This window comes from Psammomys obesus, unplaced genomic scaffold (assembly GCF_907164565.1).
Source record: "Psammomys obesus unplaced genomic scaffold, mPsaObe1.curated_primary_1811, whole genome shotgun sequence".
Lineage (NCBI taxonomy): Eukaryota > Metazoa > Chordata > Mammalia > Rodentia > Muridae > Psammomys > Psammomys obesus.
In genome coordinates this window covers 2,018,829-2,038,998 of record NW_026592510.1, presented here as the reverse complement: position 1 = coordinate 2,038,998, position 20,170 = coordinate 2,018,829, and the positions used below count along the sequence as shown (strand labels likewise).

Genomic DNA, 20,170 nt, shown 5'->3' with positions numbered 1-20,170 from the left:
TTACAGGCGTGTGCCACACACCCTGCAAGAAGCGTTTTGAGATGAGAGAGATAGTGTCGTCTACGGAGAAAATCTGCATTTTCCCAGCCCATTGACCAGGCAACTCATTTAGTTGGGCTACATTCTGATTTAAAATGTTTCCTGCAGGCTAACTACCAAACTGTATTTGCATGAAAGCTTCTTAGAAATGTCTCTTTGGTTCCAAGCTGATTTTTGAAGAATTTAGAGTTCATTTCTCCCAAATGTTGATGCACCAGCTCAGCACAGGGCCTGAGGAGACCGACCACTGAGTAAAGCATTTGTTACACAAGTGCAAAACCCCAAGTTTGAATTCACAGAACCCGCATAAATTCTGGATACATAGTATGAGCATGTGTAGGAGAAAGGAGGCAGAGATAGTCCCCCGGAATCCCAGGGGCCAGGTAGCCTGGCGTCACATTGATGATCAGACCATCTCTGACAAGGTCAGAAGTGAGGACCAACACCTAAGCTTCCTCTAACCTCCACATGCACTGATTTGTACGCTTATAAAAACATACAAAATAAAATTTAAAGATGTTTGAGAGAGTGAAAGCATATGTGAGACAGGCCTGACTACTGCTCCAGGTCCACCACTAAGTAAAGGGCCAATCTCTAGTTGCCTAGTTTAAGAAGAAGTGTCAACTATAAGGAATAAAATATGACTGGTTAATAGAGACTCAAGCATTGTAATAATACCTAAAGCCTTTAGATAGTTTTAGGTATCCGATCATACTCAATAAATGGTCTTTTTTATAGATAAGCAAATACTGTTTCCAAACTGTAAGGGTCAAAAGATGGACAAATTGAGAAGGAAGAAAAAGCTAAGGGTGTAGACACTAAATGACTAACCCAGAAAGCATCCCTGTTTATGATTACTTAGCTTCTTTTTTGTATGTTACTTTGTAATTGATTATTGGGGAGAGGAGGCTGGAATGTGCTTCAGTACACTGTAGAAGTCAAGGGTAACTTGTGGGAGTCTGTTCTCATTACACCATGTGGGAACCAGGGATCAAACTCAGGTCATCAGACTTAGTAGCAGCCACCTTTCCACTGAGCCATCTCCCTAGCCCATTAGTTAATTATTTGAGTGTTATAAATGATTGCATGTCATTAGTGAAGTGGATATAATACTGAATTTATTCAGTATTTCTCATCCTGGCAATTTGATTAAAATTGTCTTTTATAAAAACAAACAAACAAAAAGACAGGGTTTTTCTTGGTTTTGAGTAATAAATCACTGTTTTCTTAAAAAAAAAAAATGGAAACGGTTTTGTTTCCTAAAGGTCTGTATAAGGTTAAATTGTTAATGTCAGAGTTCATTGTTATAGGGTTGAAAGCTCTTTACAGATTAGTTCTGTAATTAAGTTCAGCCCTTTCAGTTTTGTGGTCTCAAATTAGCATTTTTTTTCATTACACTTTGCAACGTTAGCAGGTTTGTTTGTTTGTTTGTTTGTTTGTTTGTTTGTTTGTTTAAATGTGATCTGGAAAGGGTGTTCAGAATTATTTTCTATTTAGTGACAATTTAGCTGACAGTCTGTTTACTTCATTCTTAAATTTTTCTAGTATTTCTCAGTGTCATATGATAACAGAACTGATATGAATTTGCTAGGTTTTGTCTTGTTTTTATTGCATTTTATCAGGCATAGAAGAACTATAAACCTTGTTTATGACAGATTCCATCTCCTTGAAATGTATCCTAGGCAGATGATGTCAGCGCTCTCTTGACAGCAGCCATGCCCCCCTCTGCTCTCCCCTCGTGCTATAAACCTCAAGTGCTCAATGGCGTGAGGAGCCCTGGAGCCACTGCAGATGCTCTGGCTTCAGGGCCGCCCAGTCCATCCAGTCTTTCTGCAGCCAGCAGTCTGGACAACTTGTCTGGGAGTTTTTCTGAACTGTCTTCAGTAGTTAGTTCAAGTACAACAGAAGGTGCTGCCAGTTTGGAAAGAAAAGAGGGTGAGAAATTTTGTGAAAATAACCATAACTCATATTGTAACTTCATGTTTTTCGGTTTTTTTGTTTGTTTGTTTGTTTGTTTTTGTTTTTGTTTTTTTAAACAGGGCTTCTCTGTGTAGCCCTGGCTGACCTGGAACTCACTCTGGAGACCAGGCTGGCCTTAAACTCACAAAGAAATCTTAATTCTTTATATGAAATAAATTAATATAGCGTAAGAGTATTCACCTTTTATTTTCTTCTATTATTAATGTAAATAGGATTTTTATGGTAATTCCTTACAATTCAAAACTTGATGAGTGTGGTACTACTGACCTATTTATTTACTTATTTATTGCTTACTATTGTGTGTGTGTGCAAACTTGTGTTATGGATTATGTGTAGAGATCAGAGAAGATCTTTGTAAAGTAGGTTCTTTGGTTGGGGGGGTTGTTTTGTTTTCTGAGACAGGGTTTCTCTCGTGTAACCCTAACTATCCTGAACTTGCTCTGTTCTTCCCCTTCTGTGGGTTCCAGGAATTAAACTCAGGTAGCCAGGTTTGCAGAGCAAGTGCCTAACCCACTAAGCCATCTCAACAGCCCTGCCCCATTCCTTAGATGTCAGCCTTTACTGTCAAATTCCTTACTCTGTACATAGCATTGTGAAACTTTTTTTCATAAATTTTGTTGTAAAATAACCTGAAAGAAGACTGATTTTAAAGATGGGGCTAAAAGTAAAATCTAAAATGAAAATAAGATGAGAAATGTTTAAATATAAGAAAACCCACTGGTTAACTGTTTGAGCTGAGCTTGATGGCACACACCCAGGTCAGCCTGGTCTGCATATCCATAGTGGATATAGTGGAACCCTGCCTCAAAAAAAGAAAAAAAAAGTTTATAGGATTTTTGTTAGTTTTTAATATTGTATAAATAGCCACTATATTAGTATTTTTGATTCATCAATACTTTTTTATGTATATAGCATCACAGAGCTTTTATATTTACAGTGTTGTACATGATTCTGATCTGAGATTTTGTTCTGGACTTTTTCTTCACAGACTCAGGAGTAGATTTCAGTATAACTCAGTTCATAAGGAATCTTGGCCTTGAGCACTTAATGGATATATTTGAGCGAGAACAAGTGAGTAGATGAATTCTGCTATTTGGTTTAGTATTTCATAGATACTCAAGAAAGTCTCGAACATGCTTCTAAGTGACTTAGACCTTGTAAGCTGTTGGGAACTGCTTTTGTAGCTTGTCTATTGTGTTTAGTGCTGGGCGCTGAACCCTGAACCTCCTGCATGCTATGTGTATTATGTTGTGTTCTGTCTGCTGCAGCTCTGAGAGTGTTAAGAGACTGGAAATGAGTCACTTCCTGATTTGGGTTGACTTTGGAGACTAAACTTAGTTCATTGTATCTAAAATTTGTATGCCGTAATAGAACATCCTCCTGGATAACATGGTTACCTGTTTCAACCCTTGAATTAAGTTATCTTTGAACTGTTTCTTCAGTTCTAAGAAATTTCAGTCATTATCCACTCTAAGCCTGACATTCTGCTACATACTGTAGACAGAACTGTGGCTGTGCCAGTCATACATTTAAGCTTTCCTAGGTAGCTCCAGTTTGAAGTATTCCATCAAGTACATGTACTTATTTCTTTTTAAATTTACTTAATTTGTATAAATGTTTTGTCTGCATGATATACACCATATGCATGCCTGGGACCCATGGAGGTCAAAAGAAGATGTCAGATCCCCTGGAACTGGAGTTGTGAGTGGTTAAAAGCCACCGTGTGGGAGGGTAATAGGAACCGAACCCCAGTCCTCTGAGAGAGCAACAAGTACTCTTAACCAGTGAACTCTCTCTCCAGCCCTTACATGTACTTTGTTGAGATCGTTGTCATGGTTGTTCAGAGGATATAATTATGGTAGATTTGAACCTGCAGTAACGGGCAATCTAATTTATGGAGGTGGAACAGGAACATGAGGAGTAATAGTCTGACAAAGACTTTAGTAAGTTTAAAGAAGGAAAGGATTACTATTAACTGAACTGTGGGGTGGCTTTCTAGAAGTTGTATAAATGAAACAGGAGTAATGATTTCAAGCTCATGAAACTGAAATAGTTTAACTTAGGTAATGAACAGTGATGCAGAGGTACCACTTAGCATAGTCCACCTCCTAGAGGAACCATGCAAGGCCCGTGTAAAGAGTCAGATACAGAGTGATGATGGGAAAGTACAATAGAAGATGGAATTTGAAAAGTCATCTTATGACTCAACATATTTTGCTCCAACTTTTTTAGTTTAATAAGTGATTATTTTCTATCAAGGCCACTTAAAATAATATGAAGTGGGGCTAGCGATGTGTCCCAGGATTTGATTCCCCTCACCAATGTGGTGACTGACAACTGTCTGTAACTCCTTTGGGGAGGAGGGACATGAGAGGGGAAGCGGTTGTGTTGTCCTCTTGTGCCTGCCAGGGGCAATGGATGTACAAACAGATAAAACATTTATACACATAAAATATATCTTAATAAAAAATACTATGAAACAAACATGAATATTATGAGAATATCTATATGAATGTCCACCAAATGAGCTAACATTCTGAACAGTTTCCTTCTCTTTTATAAGATCACCTTGGATGTACTAGTTGAGATGGGACACAAGGAGCTAAAGGAGATTGGAATCAATGCTTATGGACATCGACACAAGCTAATTAAAGGAGTGGAAAGACTTATCTCTGGACAACAAGGTATTTCATTTTAATAACGTTGACAGTTAACTATTCATATAAAAATAGCCCTCGGTGTGATACTTTAGCAGTCTATGAGAGGTTTTTTTTTTTTGTTGTTTTGTTTTGTTTTGTTTTGTTTTAAATAGGAAGGGCGCTAAAAGGGGTTTGAATAGAAAAAGGCCTCTGCTAATACTTAAAACTGCCTGACTAATGTTAATTATATGACCCAAAATGAAATGTCTTGGCCCAGGCAGAACTTTTAGGATTATTTTAGCTCCTGGAAAATGGGAAGATATAATTAATGAAGTTACTCTAGCTCTGAAGTATTGTGATTTTTAAAAGATCTGGAACATAGATGTCGCTTTCTCATACTCACATGCTTGATAATAATTGGGTATTAGACAGTCCATAAGATAATGTAGTAATGTTTTCCATAGCTAAATTCATAACAGCATGGGTGAAAGTCTTAGAAAAGAGTAAGGGAAATGTAAATTACATTCACTCAACAGATGTTAACACTTGTGTGTACCAGAAATAGGTAAAATTGTGAACTATTTTGAGTCAAAACCACATTTTACCTTCATCATTAAACTGGAATAGTGATTTACCCTGCTGCTCACACCCCACTAATAGGAATGTAAACTAGTGCACCCGCTATGGCTATCAGTAAAACTAAATAAAACTATGATTCAGCATGAACACCCATGGGTATATATTTAAAGGAACGCAAACCAATATATAACAGATAGTTGCGTATCCATATTTATAGCTACTTAGTTCACAAGAACTAGGAAATTGAGCCAGTTTAGATGTCCATCAGCAGGTGAATGGATAAAGAAAATGTACATATATACAGCGGAATTCTAGTCAGCTGTGGTCAACGACATTTGCAGAAATCTAGCTCGCACTGAAGGTTATTATATTAAGTAAAAATAAGCCAGATTGAGATAAATCTCATTTGTTTTCTTTCATGTGGAACAGAGATTTAAATTTGTGCATGTGTGGCATGGAAATAGAAAGGGAGGGTTGAGAACAGGGAGAAACAGAAAGGGAGCTGATAGGCGGTGGCACATACCTTTAATGCCAACTCTTGGGAGCCAGAGGAAAGGGGATCTCTGAGTTCCAGAACAGAACAGGACACAGAGAAACCTTGTCTTTAAAAAACAAAAACAATCAAACAAAAAAGAAAATGAGGGGAGGTTTGCAAGCAAAACAGAAAGGGAGACTAGGAACAGGAAAGACCAGTAAGAGGGGATGACGGGGAAGAGGGTAAGGTGAGGAAAGTCAGGACAGAATATAATAATGCATGTTTATGAAAGGCTGGAATGGAACCTACCACTCAGTTTGTTTTGTTAGCCAGTCAAAACAGGAATAAATGTTTTAAACATCTTAAAATAGGAGGTATGCAACTGAGTTTTTGTTTTTTTTTTAACTATTCATAAAATGAAAAGAGTTCAGGATGGGGAGGAATGTGCACTGGCCAAGATGAGAGTCAATATTTTTTGAGTGTATGCTGGAGCACCACCTGCATTCAGTACTGGAGGAAGCCAGAAGAGGGTGTCAAGTACTCTGGAACAACCGGGATACATATAGCCATTGCCATGTGGGTTCTGGGAACCAAGTCCTGGGAGAGTGGCTGGTGCTCCTAACTACCAACCTATCTTTCTGGCACCTGGGTCTACTTCTTGAGAAGGAAAAAAGAGACCACTTAATGTTGAATATATTAAAGCTAAGAAATCCTTTAAGCTGATAGAAAGTAAGGCTCAGTATTGAAATACGTCATTCTAGGCTATTCCTGGTGTGCCTAGTATAATGACAAATTTTTTAAGTGTGAAATACAAGAAAAACCCACAACTACCTGGAATATCATTAGTATAGGATAGGTATTCTAATACCTATATTGGCTGGACATGGGGACTCATCTGTTTAGTGCCATCACTTAGAGGAGACAGACAGGAGGATCTCTGCATATCAGGCCAACCTAGTCTACATTGCAAGCTCCAGAACTGCCAGGACCAAAAAAGAGAGAACCTGTCTGTTGGTGTACATTAGGGATGTTGGGTTCCTTGGGGCGAGTCCAGTCTTCATTGTCAGACAATCTCTAACCTCTTCTTCTCATCAAACTGCAACAACAGCAACCAGGAGCAGCAGCTGCCTCTTTGGAGTGCCCCGGCCCCTCTCTGGGTATCTCCAGAGTCCCCAGAATTAAACTTATCTGCAGCTGGCAAAAGTCACACCACAGCTAGAACACATAATCACCTGCTGTGAAGCAGCCTCTTATCCCACACCTAGGATTAAAACAAAAATATATTCACATAACATAACTGGGTTTTTAAAGAAACCAAAACTTACTATACCTGTCTCACACAAAAAAGAGTAAATAAGACCTGTCATCACAACTCCTAGAGTAATATCTTTCCCTGTGTGATTAACATCATGACAGGATGCCAGGCGTGGGAATTCCACACACTTGGGAAGCAGAGGCAGGCATGTCCCTGAGTTTGAGGCCATCCTGGTCTACACAACAAGTCCAGGACAGCCAGGGCTTGATACACAGAGAACCCCTGTCTGAAAAAGCAATAAACAAATACATATATATAACACAGAAGCTGTGCTTCTCTGTTTACATCTGACTTGCAAAACTGAGTCAGTAAGGTAGTAAGATCTTAGACAGTCTCGGTAGTGGCCTACTATCTTCTCCTGACCCTTCAGAACAGATTACAAATTGCTACATGAAGTATTTGTCAGTCTTTTTAGAGGAAGGAGTGCTTCTTGAGTTCGGGGAGGTTTGATTGGTTGACTTTCATGGGGGTGTTGGTTTTGTTTTGTGTTATTCTGTTTTCTGTTGCAGAGTTTCACTAGGCTGGACCCAAACTCAAGAAATTCTCTTACTTTACCTTCCTGCATGCTGGGACAACAAGTGTGTACCACTGTGCCTAGCTATCACAGTGTTCTGTCAAATATTCTCCCTATGGGCCTCATACTTCCTACAGACATAATCAAGTCTCTGCAGTTGGCCTTAGTGGTGGTCCTGTTTCTCAGGCCACATCTCAAGCTCTTAATCTCCAAAGGTGCTTTTGCCCTAGCCCTAGCATAATGAATTCACCTCTCTTTACAAGAGAAAACGATAGAGAGATGAAAGCTATATTACAAATATGACAAATAAATTAGAAGTTTTTGTTGGAAACTCCATTAAAATATTTTTTATATAATTAATACATAAAAACATTTTTCCTGGGCTGGAGAGATGGTTCAGTGATTAAAAGCACTGACTGCTGTTCCAAAGGACCTGAGTTCAATTCCCAGCAACCACATGGCAGCTCACAACTGTCTGCAATTACAATTGCAAGAGATCTGACACCCTCACAATGACACACTTGAAGGCAGACCAATGTAATAAAATAATTAAAAAACAAAACAACAACAACAACAAAAAAAAACATGTTTTCTGACTACAGACATTTAAAAAGCATGTCCGAGGGTCTGTCTGGAGCAGGGACTCAGCATCTGGTTAAACACACTGGCTGCCCATCCAGAGGACCTGTGTTCATTTGGCATATTGGCTCACAACTGTATACTTCCAATAGACCCAATAATGTCTTCCTCTGCATACTTCATGTATGACATGGTACACAGACATACATGAAGGCAAAACACTTATACACATAAAAATTTTTAAATAAAAATAGAGTATGATAAATTAATTCTAGAAGGAATCTATTTTATCAGTAGTCAGATAGTAAAGTTTGTGAATTTAACTGTGTCTGAGGCTTTTCAAGTCCTGTCCTAATTCTTCCTCATAGTTATAGAAAGTGAAAGGATTACTTTACTAAAAGGCTGAGTAGTTAGTAAAGAAATTAATTTGAAGAAAAAGTATGTTTATAAACTTAACCACGGGGGGAGGGGCTTTCATAAATATTCCCTAAAACCACTCTAACCTGTCAGGTTAAAAATTAGTACTTGAGAGGCTACTTGGCTTAGCAGATAAGAGTGAATATTGCATTTGCAGAAGATCTGGGTTTGCTTACAACTCTCTGTAATTCCAATTCCAAAGTGTCCTCTTACGGCCTGTGCAGGCATTCATACTGTGCACATACATACATGCAGACTGGCAGACATATAAAATAAAATGAATCTTAAAAAAAAAAACAGTGGGCGGAGATAGAGCTGCCGAAATGGCTTAGTGTCGCCCAGTTATGAGAACCTGAGTCAGATCTCAGAACCTGCAGAACAACAAACTGGGCAGTCGCCTCTTACTCAGCTCTAAGGAACCTGCTGCTGCCTTCTGGCCTCTGTGTACACAGGCAGGTGCGCGCGCACGCACACACACACACACACACACACACACACAGTCAGACACACACACTAGTATTCTGAATATAGTGTGATATCATGGTAAGTACTATATAACCCTGGGGAAGTTGGGCAAAATGTGTAACTGAATTGTTTGCACTTTTGCATTCCTGTAAATCTAAATTACTATGAAATTAAGATTTGGGGGAATTGGTAGTGTCAAATAAATCATGTGATTGTTTTGGGTTGGTGCTATTTTATTGGCAATTTTTTTATTTTTAAATTTTGTTTCCTAGGTCTTAATCCATATTTAACTCTAAACAACTCTGGCAGTGGAACAATTCTCATAGATCTGTCTCCTGATGATAAAGAATTTCAGTCTGTGGAGGAGGAGGTAGGTTCTTCACCCTTAGATAAATGGCTAAGATGGTTCTAAGCACTCATGTTGTTGACTCAGATGTTCTTCCCTAGAAATTTCCATACCTATCTGGACATGCACTTTGGTTTTTTAGACTGTCCCTCTTTTCACACCAGGAAAATTTCAAGTATTTATAGTGCATTTCTTAATTAACCTTAATTTCAGATACTTGAATTTCTACCTCAAATAATGCTGAACCAGAATTCTGTTGGGGAAAATGTTGCTGTCATTTGAAAATAATGGTAGTGTTCACTCCTTTTATGAAGACAGTTACATAGCGAGGAATCGCAGACAGGACTCAACATGTAGATAGTATATTGAGTATGGAAAATTTCTATTCTGTCTTTTTTTCCAAAGAATTCTTTAGTCCACCAAAATCTTTGAAGAGTACTCCCTGCCTACCCCCCCACCCCACTGCCACCATCCCTTTTGTGGTTTTATTGAAACAAGGTCTTACTGTAGAGTTGTGACTGTCCTGGAACTTGCTCTGTATACTAGGCTGGCCTTGAACTCAGAGATCTCCCTGCCTCTGACTCCACAGTGCAGGGATTAAAGGTGTACACCCAGCTGAAGGGTCCTCTTGACACTGTATCTGTGCCTTGTCTGTTTGAATTAAACACAAAGACAACATTGATATTTAGTTCTTAAGCTCATGCACCTGAGGAAATACATGTTGTGCTTTATTAAGCTAATACGAGCACAAATAAATCATTTTTTTGCTTTCATGTTTTTACATATATTGCATTGTTTTTTCTTAGTTTACATTATGTAACTTTTCACCTATAAATATGTTTGTAGGGTGCTTAATAGTCATATCTAGATAGAACTCATGGTAATGCCAGCACTGTGGAGGCTGAGTTCAAGGACAGCCTGGTCTACAGAGTAAGTTCTTGGACAGCCAGGGTTACACAAAGAAACCCTGTCCCTAAAGAAGAAAAAAAGACAGTACACATGAGTTCAAAGAATTTATGTCCTATCAATAAATATATTAAAACCTAATCTTGAATCTCAGAAGTAGGATCAAAACCATGTCTGCAAGTCAGAAAAGACAAAACTAATGTATATGTTTCAAATTATCTTCTACCAGATGCAAAGTACTGTCCGAGAACACAGAGATGGAGGTCACGCAGGTGGCATCTTCAACAGATACAATATTCTCAAGGTAACAAACAAGTGAAAATAAGGTTTCATTAAGACTAATACTTTCCACAACCCAAGCCTTAAGTAACTTTGTTAAGAACTTAATGATCAGGGGCCAGAGAGATGGCTCAGAGGTTAAGAGCACTGGCTGCTCTCCCAGAGGTCCTGAGTTCAATTCCCAGCAACCACATGGTGGCTTACAACCATCTATAATGAGATCTGGTGCCCTCTTCTGATGTGAAGGCATACATGCAGATATTGTATACATAATAAATAAAAAAATTAAAAAAAAAAAAAAGAACTTAATGATCTCTCCAGCTCTCTGACATGGCTTCAGGGACTGTTACAGGATAGGAAAGACTGTTCTCCAAAGCTTTAATTCTCAAAAGCTCTGTTCTTTTTTGTTTGTTTGTTTTCTCTTTCTTTTTGGACAAGGGCTCACTATCTACTAGGCTAGTCTGAAATTTGAGTCTTTTGCCTCAAAAGATTTTCTTAGAACTGGTACTGGGATCAGACCTCTGTATGGTCACCATGCTCACCTGTTTTTACAGTTCATTTATTTTTAGGTTCAGCATGTTGCCGTATGCCTTCTCATGTCTCTTAGTTCAAGGCCAGCCTGGTCTATAGAGCAAGCTCCAGGACAGGCAAGGAAACAGAGAAACTGTCTGGAAAGAAGGAATAAGTAAATAAATAACTCGTCAAACAGTATTAATATACCATGAAGTGCAGGCCACCCTTAGGGTAGTAAACACTAAAGCTTACTTACTGTGCTGTGGTGTACTACAGTCAGATCACTCAGGCAAGGGGATCACTTCAGCATGAAACCAGGAGAGGCTGATTTCCAAATTCCTATGTTTAGTTGAAAAGGGTGCTATATCCTCCTCCTTAAAGGTATTTCAATACAATATGTAATTATTTTTTAGGCCTAAATTAGCTTTTTTTTTTTTTTTTTACATATACATAAATAAAGGTCAGTTTGCCAGGTATAGTTCTTGATGCATGTTTTATATATTGTTTGTTTGTTTGTTTGTTTGTTTGTTTGTTTGTTTGTTTTGAATCAATACTAAAACTGCAACTCTCACATGTGTTCTTGGGGATGACCAAAAGGCTGTAGCACTTAGTACTGGAAATGTCTTTTTTGACAGTAGAGATACTCCAAATGAGGCTAGCTTTCATCTTTAAATGTTCTCCAGACAAAAGTAGGAACTGGAGGGGAAAGAAGGTGGGAGAGAATGTGTGGGGGTGGCTATTTCAAATCACGTTTATGGTATTTTGAGTTGGATAAAGTCAGGAGAGCAGGGTGCTGTGCTCTTTTTCATACTTTTCTACAAAGTCCAGCATGTCAGAGGTTATTTCAGTAATGGCTTAGTGATGGTTTTGTTTAACTGATACTTCCTACTTTAAGTAATTTTAAAATAGAACTATTTCATGCAACTTCCAAGTATTCTTGGCCTCTTTCTGGCCATGTGTAGTCTTTTTCTCTTTGAAAAAAAAAAAAATTGTAAACTGATACAAACACAAACTGTACACAACCACTTACATGTACAGTTCTGAAGGCAGCTTATGGGAATCGGTTCTCTTTTCATGTGGTATTTTTGTTAAAATAAAGTATTATTTAATTTTTCTGATTTTTTTACAGATTCAGAAGGTTTGTAACAAGAAATTGTGGGAAAGATATACACATCGGAGAAAAGAAGTTTCTGAGGAAAACCATAACCATGCAAATGAAAGGATGTTGTTTCATGGTAAGTTTCTCACCCTATCCTCTCTGTAAGATTGTAGCGTACGGGGGCTGGAGCGATGACTCAGTGGTTAGGAGCACTGTCTGCTCTTCCAAATGGACCCAGGTTCAATTCCCAACACTCAGATTCCTTGGAATTGGCATTACAGACAGTTGTGAGCTGCCATGTGAGTGTGGCAGCTCACAACTGTCTGTAATGCCAATTCCAAGGAATCTGACACCTTCACACTGATGCACATAAAATAAAATTTAAATTATTTAATTAAAAAAAAAAAGATTGAAGCTTACAAGCCGGGTACAGTGTCACACATGACTGTAATCCAAGCACTCTGGGAGGTAGAGGCAGGAGGATCTCTGCCTCTTTGAGGCCAAAGTGAGTCTAGGATTACACAGAAAAACCCTGTCTTAAAAAACAAAAAGCCAAAACAACAACAAAAGATGGTATTTATGTCTTTTTAATAAGATACTGTTTCTGTAACTTTTGAATTTGTGTTCATATTTTCAGCGGTATGTGTGTGTTTTAGCAAATATTTTTATAAGTTAAGAGTACCTCATTGGGGTCTAGCAAGGTGGCTCAGTAGTTTTGCAAGTCTTGCCACAAAAGCCTAATGGCCTGAGTCCAGTCCGCAAAATCTGTGATGAAGGAGAGAAGCAAGTTCTGAAATGGGGCTGTTGATACACTTATGCAGACCCACACAATACTCCGGACCCTGGCTCTTGGGTTCAGTACAGTTTTGGCTAAGCTTCTCGTAGCAACAAGGGGAGGGGTGGTATTTGCCTGTGGAATCTTCTCTAGCAGATAATGGAGGAGAAGTGGAAGAACAAAAGGAGAGCTACAAGGGAAGGAATAGGAGCATGACAGGCCATTTGGGTACTTTCAACTATCTAGAAAAAATGCACAGAGAACCAACATGGTTGCAAGACCTGATGGCAGTTAGCCTTGCTGCGTGAAATGAACTGTGACACTCAGTCCTAGATTTGTATGTGTTTGACTCTGGAACATAATAACTTTTGCATTGGTGTTTCAAATAATCTTTTTCTGATTGAATCTGCCCTTTGCCATCTAAACCATCACCCTATTGGAATCATTAATCAACATTAGGGATTCTTAACTCTAAAAATTGGAAGCCAGGCTCTGTAGAGATGACTTAGCAATAAAGAGCACATACTGCAGTTACAGAGGGCTGTAGTAAGGTTTTTGTCACCTACACTGCGTGTTTCAAACCACCTCTAACTCCAACTTTAGAGAATACAATACCTCTGGCCTCTGCAGACAGCTGCACTTGTACACATACCCACACTGACATACAGACTTACACATCATTAAACATAAGGTTTTTTGTTTGTTTGTTTGTTTGTTTGTTTTTATTAAAAAGTGGAAGCCAAACAATGGTATCACACATAATCCCAGTACTCAGGAGTCAGAGGCTGGCAGATCTCTGAGTTTGAGGCCAGCCTGGTCTACAGAGTGAGTTCCAGGACAACCAGGGCTACACAGAGGAGACCCTCTTTCAAAAAGCAATAAGAACAAGAACAAAAAGGCAAGCCAGCTGGCAGTTTATTCAGGCAGTCGTTCGTGCTCAAGAATTTAACATCAGGGGCCAAGTCTGATGATGAGCTCCTTTAACCCCAGCATTTGGAACTAGAGGTAGGTGAATCTTTGTGAGTTTGAGGCCTGTCTGATCTGCATAGTGAGTTCCAGGACAGTCAGGGCTATGCCCTGTCTCAAAAAGAGTTTCACATCCAGGGCAGGGCTTGTGGCTTAGTACGTAACTAGCGTGCCCAAAGCTCTGGGTTTGATCTTATTAGTTCCTTAGAGAAATTAACTTCTCAGAAGCCTTTGTTTTGTTTTTTAAATTGCTATTGCCCATCTGTTTATATTTTAGGGTCTCCTTTTGTGAATGCAATTATCCATAAGGGCTTTGATGAAAGGCATGCATACATAGGTGGCATGTTTGGAGCTGGAATTTATTTTGCTGAAAACTCTTCCAAAAGCAATCAATATGTGTATGGAATTGGAGGCGGCACTGGATGTCCAGTTCACAAAGACAGGTCTTGTTACATTTGCCACAGGTGAGAGATTGTTTATTACTTGGTAATAATTAGATCAGAACTAATTACATATTTAAGAAACATGGAGGGCAGGGCATACCTGCCATGTAGAGGGATCCAGATTAAACTTTGTCTCCTCACAAGTTCCAGTAATAACTAATGTTTGCCAAAGGATCCGAATGGGCCGGCATGATTCTAAGCAGTTAATACTTGGTACTCCATAAAGAATGCTGAGGAGAGCCAGCAAGACAGTGCACACCTACTGCCCAGCTATGTGGACAGATAAGATGGGAAGAACAGAGGTCAAGGCTACCTCAGCAACATAGCTAAGCCCTATCCCAGGGAGGGAAAACAGCCCACATGGTGGGGCATGCTGGTAATCCCAGCACTCTTCCCCTCTGTGTCCCTCCCTCCCTCCCTCTTTCCTTCTGTCTTGTTGTCTCTGTGTCTCAATTTCTATCTCTTGTGCACGAATGTGCTGTGCGAGTGTGTGCATGCGTGTGCACTCACGCGTGAGTATTGAAACAAGTCTTACTCTATCCCAGGCTGTCCTGGAACTTGTATAGCACAGGCTGATCTCAGACACAAAGCCGTTCTGCCTCAGGCTTCTGAGTGCTATCTGAAGGCCAACTTGTTTTATTCTCACTGCCATTATTTTCTCCCTAAGCTTTTTAGGCTTATGAATTATATTAGGAAGTCCCTTCTGGGTGTGAATTACCACCATTTCTGTTTTGGGTCACAAGTCTGTACTATTTAGGAAGCTACGGGATTTCAGATTATGTAAATTGAATACTTGTTTTATTTGTCTTCTGTGGTTGAGATTATTAGCAATAAGCAATGTTCTCATAGTTTCCCTAATAATACTTGTTAGTTGTCCATAAATATGTTATTAACATAAGAATTTGCTGTTCTGGGTTTGTGTGTCCAATCTGTTTTCAGGGTGAAATTTTCCTTTTCATGTTTTAGGCAGCTGCTCTTTTGCCGAGTGACCTTAGGAAAGTCTTTCCTGCAGTTCAGTGCAATGAAAATGGCGCATTCTCCTCCCGGCCATCACTCAGTCACTGGCCGGCCCAGTGTAAATGGCCTAGCATTAGCTGAATATGTTATCTACAGAGGAGAACAGGTAATTCACTTGTATTTGTCTTTGGCAGTGCGTGGCTCTTACATGGATAGGGCATGTAGCCTTAACTGAATTTGGGTGGCAGGGGATAACCTCAGGCTTAAAATTTTACAAATAAAATCTTTGTCGTAAGATTTTCAAAGTCAGAAAAGAGCCATTGATATATCTAACCTATTCAGAGTGTGTCAATCAGTACTGAATCTCTTCCTTTTTTTTTTTCTGTAAAATATACCAATGTTTTGTGATTCTTTTCTGCTGTCACTGACAAAGACTTAATGAAAGCCCATCTAGAGCAGGGTGGCAGAATTCCCTCAGTTAATGACAACAGACAGACACATACTTAATTCTCACCCTATACCTGCCTGCTGATGAGAATCTAAAGAATTGGAGTCAAGATGGGAACATTTAGAGAAATATCCCCAGGTGGTTATGGTCTGCAGGACTTCTCCAGGATAAGAATGCTTCTGCAAGGATATCTTAATATGAAGTAAAACGCACTTACCAACATTTGAACTAATTTTTCTTTTCCAGGCTTATCCTGAATATTTAATTACTTATCAGATTGTAAGGCCTGAAGGTATGGTTGATGGCTGAAACCAGTTCCACCAAACCTAACGTCCATAAGCAGCTGATGGCCTCTTAAGTTTCACTCCTTGGCTGGAAAATTCATCCTGACTACAGGCCTGTGGCAAATACGATAAAAATGTGAAAGAAGCTTAACATTCTGACTTGATAAAGCTTTAATAAATGTACAGTGTTTCTAAGTATTTCCTGTTTTTCAGCACTTTAACAGATGCCATTCCAGGTTCAACTGGGTTTGTCTGTACTAAATTATAAACAGTTAACTTGAATCTTTTATACGGTGTGTATTGATTCTAAAGTGGTGATGCCCTCGACAGAATTCACTTTACTAATCAGTACTGTGTTCTTTAAAACACAGCATTTACACTGAATACACTTTCATTTGTAAAATGTAAATAAGAGCTTTTGTACTAGCCCAATATTTATTTACATTGCTTTGTACTATAAACTGTTCTAGAGCTGCAGCGGTTTACAGAGTATTTTCATATGTGTTGCTCATCTGTGTTTCATCTGTCGTCGCCTGAGTGATTGCTACATTTGATTCCAGAGGCTGCTTGGTTCCTAAGGGAGACTTAGTGGGGAAACATTGACTTATCAAATTTAATTTGCTGATGGAAGCATTTCTCTCTCAACAGAAATCTTTCTCATTTAAGAATTTTATGAATACTCTGGGAATTTAATTGGGGCTGTCTTTGCGTCTACAAGGCGCATGTTCCAGAGAGCTCTGGTGTGAAATGATGGGGTCTGGTGGCTAAGGAAACTTCAATGGCCTTAAACTCTGGGTCTTGTTCCATAGAGGTCTCTGATGTTCCAAACATCAGAGCAGAGCTCCCTCCACGTTGTCAAGACGCTAAGCCCTTCTGAACGCTTAGTGCTTAGATCATGGAATGTAGTGAAGTTAAGTTTCAGACATGGGAAAGGCAATCATGGGTAATTTCCCAGTCAGTCCTAATTGCCTCTATCTAAATGGAGGACTAGCAAGTGGGAGGGGGAAGGTTTTGTTTTGTTTTGTTTCGTTTGATTTTTAGGTTTTTCTTCATCTTATGGCTTTATTTATAGCCAGTCTATACATCATGAATAAACACAACCCAGAACCATAAATGTGAGTGTATCCATCTGTGGGTAGTCTCTGGATTGGGCAAGCCCAGTGCTTCCTACTCCTGTCAAGGCATTCTGCCCAATTGGAAATACACTATCACGGGCTTATGTTCAGTATGGCAGCTGTGGAAGAAATTACTCTCCATGGAAAGCCACTTCTGACTATTCTCTAATGTAAGCCTTATACCCAGCATCGTGCATAGAGGCCTGCTTTACTGCTTGGCAGGATACTCAGAAATCGAGAGATTTTTACCCACCTAAATCTTTGTAAATGGCCATGTCCGCTTTACTCTCTTTACCAACTTACCTTTGTTTTACATTTTATTTGGTCTCTTAATTACATGGTTCTTTGTATAAATTTATACAAATAGTTGCTTGAAAGTCAAGTTTATTGTCCTATGGGTTAAGAGAAATGTATTTCTGGAGTTGTTCCTATGCTATAAGTTGTGGTCAAGGTTTAAGAGGTCAAGTCCTGACCTGGAAATGCTTTTATACAGCTCTCTGTTGATTACAGATATGATCCTAAAATCATTTCTTGAAACATAAAAGTGATATGCCAAATTTTATATAAAATTTTCAGGTTCTCTAAGCTTCTGGGTTTTATAGATTAAAGATAGTGAAATGAATTAATGGGTTTATATTTTCATGCTTCTCAAAGTTTGGTCCATATTACTCTATCTGTGGATCTGGAATTGTTTTCATGGAAAAATCATGGTCTGTTTATAAGCTGTGTTACCTCCTCCAATCCATTGCTTACTTGTGTTTCCAGTGTGGTTAATGCGCTAGCATGGCAGTGTTTATTGGGAGCTGGGAGTTTGGGGGTGTGGTTTAGTGCTTTGCATGAAATATCTTACTTTATAATGATGGAATTGCTTTTTCTTTTGCCTTGTGATTTTTTTTGGAGTGAAATTTAATTTGTGTGTGTGTGTGTAGTGCTCTTCTGCTCATCTGGGTGTCTTACTTGTATCACATTCCATGCCCTCACTTAATTCCTAATAAATTGTTTACTTGTTTTCTGGGTAGCATGGTAATTATTGGAGTAGCATAAATGTGTTGAATGGCCCTTGAAAAATTGAGGTTACAGTAAGTTGTAATTGCAAGAAAACAATGTAGTTTTGAGTCTAATAGTGACAGGGTGCAGCATAAGTGTACAGTGCTGAGTGTTGTGGCCATACCTCCTCAGGTGCTGTATGGGGAAGGTAAGATGTGTTTGGACATTTATATCATCTGGTATGACTTTGGTAGTCTTTAAAATTCATTCATGGAAATCATCTGCTTAACTTATAAAGAGAAATATATTTTTTTGTTTTCTATGTCATAAAAACATTCTTGATAAATTTCCAAATCCCAGTTAGTCATATTTTTTCTCTAAAAGGAAAAAAGTAGTGTATTTTATATTTCCATATGCTAATAATAACCTGTATGTAATCAGTCCTCCATGTTTCATAAGAAGAGATTGATGGTACAAGTGTCCCTGAGTCTCACTTTAAAGTCTATATAAGCTGTTTTACCTTCTTGCTTCATTTAAGGTGATATTGAAGTGTCTGCTTGCTGTTTCCTGAGCATGCATGCCCACGTATGATGTGATCCAGTTGTTTGCAGGTTGAGGCAAGAAAACGTGCAAATAAATTTCCCAAAGCTGTTAACAGTTAGTTCTCTTGACTGTGCCTTTACCTCCTGTCTTAGGGTTTCATTGCTGTGAAGAGACACCATACCATAGCAACTCTTACAAAGAAAAGCATTTAATTGGGGCAGGCTTACGATTTCAGAGGTTTAGTCTGTTACGGCAGGAAGCATGGCAACGTGTAGGCAGACGTGCTGCTGGAGGGGCCAAGCTGTCCCACTCTGCTTGACTTGAGCATGTAAGACCTCAAAGCCCACCTCCACAGTGACACTCTTCTCCAACAAGACCACTCCTCCTAATGGTGCCAACACCCTAGGGCCAAGAATTCGGACACATGAGTCTGTGGGGCCATACCTATTCAAACCACCATGCTTTCTACCAGAAGACCACAGTGCTAGAAAGTAGGCCAGTCCCCACGGACACCCTGTGTTTCTGGGCTTATGGGTTGTGGCCTGAAGTAGTTGCACCTTTTATTATATATCCTCTCCTCTTACTTAGGCACTCTCTCTTAGTTGCCATTCCTATAGCACAGATATGCAGGAAGCCCCCAGAATGGTATGCCAGCCTACCATAGAGCAAAAGTGTGGTCTGCTTAATAAAAAATTATATTTAAAAAAAGTGTGGTCTGCTAATGGGTTTTAATTTTCTTTTATAAAGTTATTGATCTGCAACAGACTAGAAATTGTAATTTGAGGCAGGTATGGTAGTGTACGCCTTTAATCCCAGCACTCAGGAGGCAGAGGCAGGTGTAGCTCCATGCGTTCAAAGCCAGTTCTTAGGACAGCCAGGGCTTTTATACAGAAAAGCCCTGTTTTGAAGGAGAGAGAGAAGTAATTTGAAAAGTTTAAGAACCAGTGTCTGGATGAGAGTAGAAGCTGATCCCTAGGACCCACATGGTAGAAGGAGAAAACTAACTATGGTTTGCCATCTTTCATGTATGCATGCACCCATCTCCATAAACATGTTCACAAAAAATGCAATGGTTTTATTTGTTTGGATTTTTGGAAACAAGACTTCATAGCTCAGGCTGCTCTCAAACTCAATTCTATCTCAGCCTCCTTGATGCTAGGATTACAGGCCTGTGCCAAGCAAGTGGTACATAGGCATAGATGCAGGAAACACAACCAAACAATAATAAAGCTCCGAGAAACTAAAAGGCAACTCAGAAAAGTACAAGTCTACCACTCCAACCTTTCATTGTCCCCAGAACAAAGAGGAGAACACAGCCACAAACAAGAGTGTGTGGCACCTGGTTGTAACGGTGGTTGGCATTTCTCACCTCAAGAGAACCCAAGGTTAGCAGGACTTAAACTCAGTGTGGAGGGATTTAGAATGAATGACTAGCTTTTTGAAAGAAATCTGTTGATACTGACATGTACTCTAACCAGGAATTATATGGATGGGGCTTGGCTTCTTC

The 20,170-nt window shown here is 39.2% G+C and overlaps 1 protein-coding gene across 2 annotated transcripts in view; it reads left to right on the top strand.

Moving 5' to 3' along the window:
• Positions 1-18,775, top strand: part of Tnks2 (tankyrase 2) — a 61,488-nt gene extending 42,713 nt beyond the window's left edge. For both annotated transcript variants that reach the window (XM_055613775.1, XM_055613774.1), the window contains 9 exons: positions 1,722-1,974; positions 3,008-3,090; positions 4,583-4,703; positions 9,275-9,372; positions 10,484-10,558; positions 12,176-12,281; positions 14,164-14,350; positions 15,296-15,452; positions 15,981-18,775. In XM_055613775.1, the coding sequence (XP_055469750.1) occupies positions 1,722-1,974; positions 3,008-3,090; positions 4,583-4,703; positions 9,275-9,372; positions 10,484-10,558; positions 12,176-12,281; positions 14,164-14,350; positions 15,296-15,452; positions 15,981-16,043 (1,143 nt within the window). In that variant the 3' untranslated portion in view covers positions 16,044-18,775. The remainder of the gene's footprint in view (positions 1-1,721; positions 1,975-3,007; positions 3,091-4,582; positions 4,704-9,274; positions 9,373-10,483; positions 10,559-12,175; positions 12,282-14,163; positions 14,351-15,295; positions 15,453-15,980) is intronic.
• Positions 18,776-20,170: the final 1,395 nt, after the last annotated feature.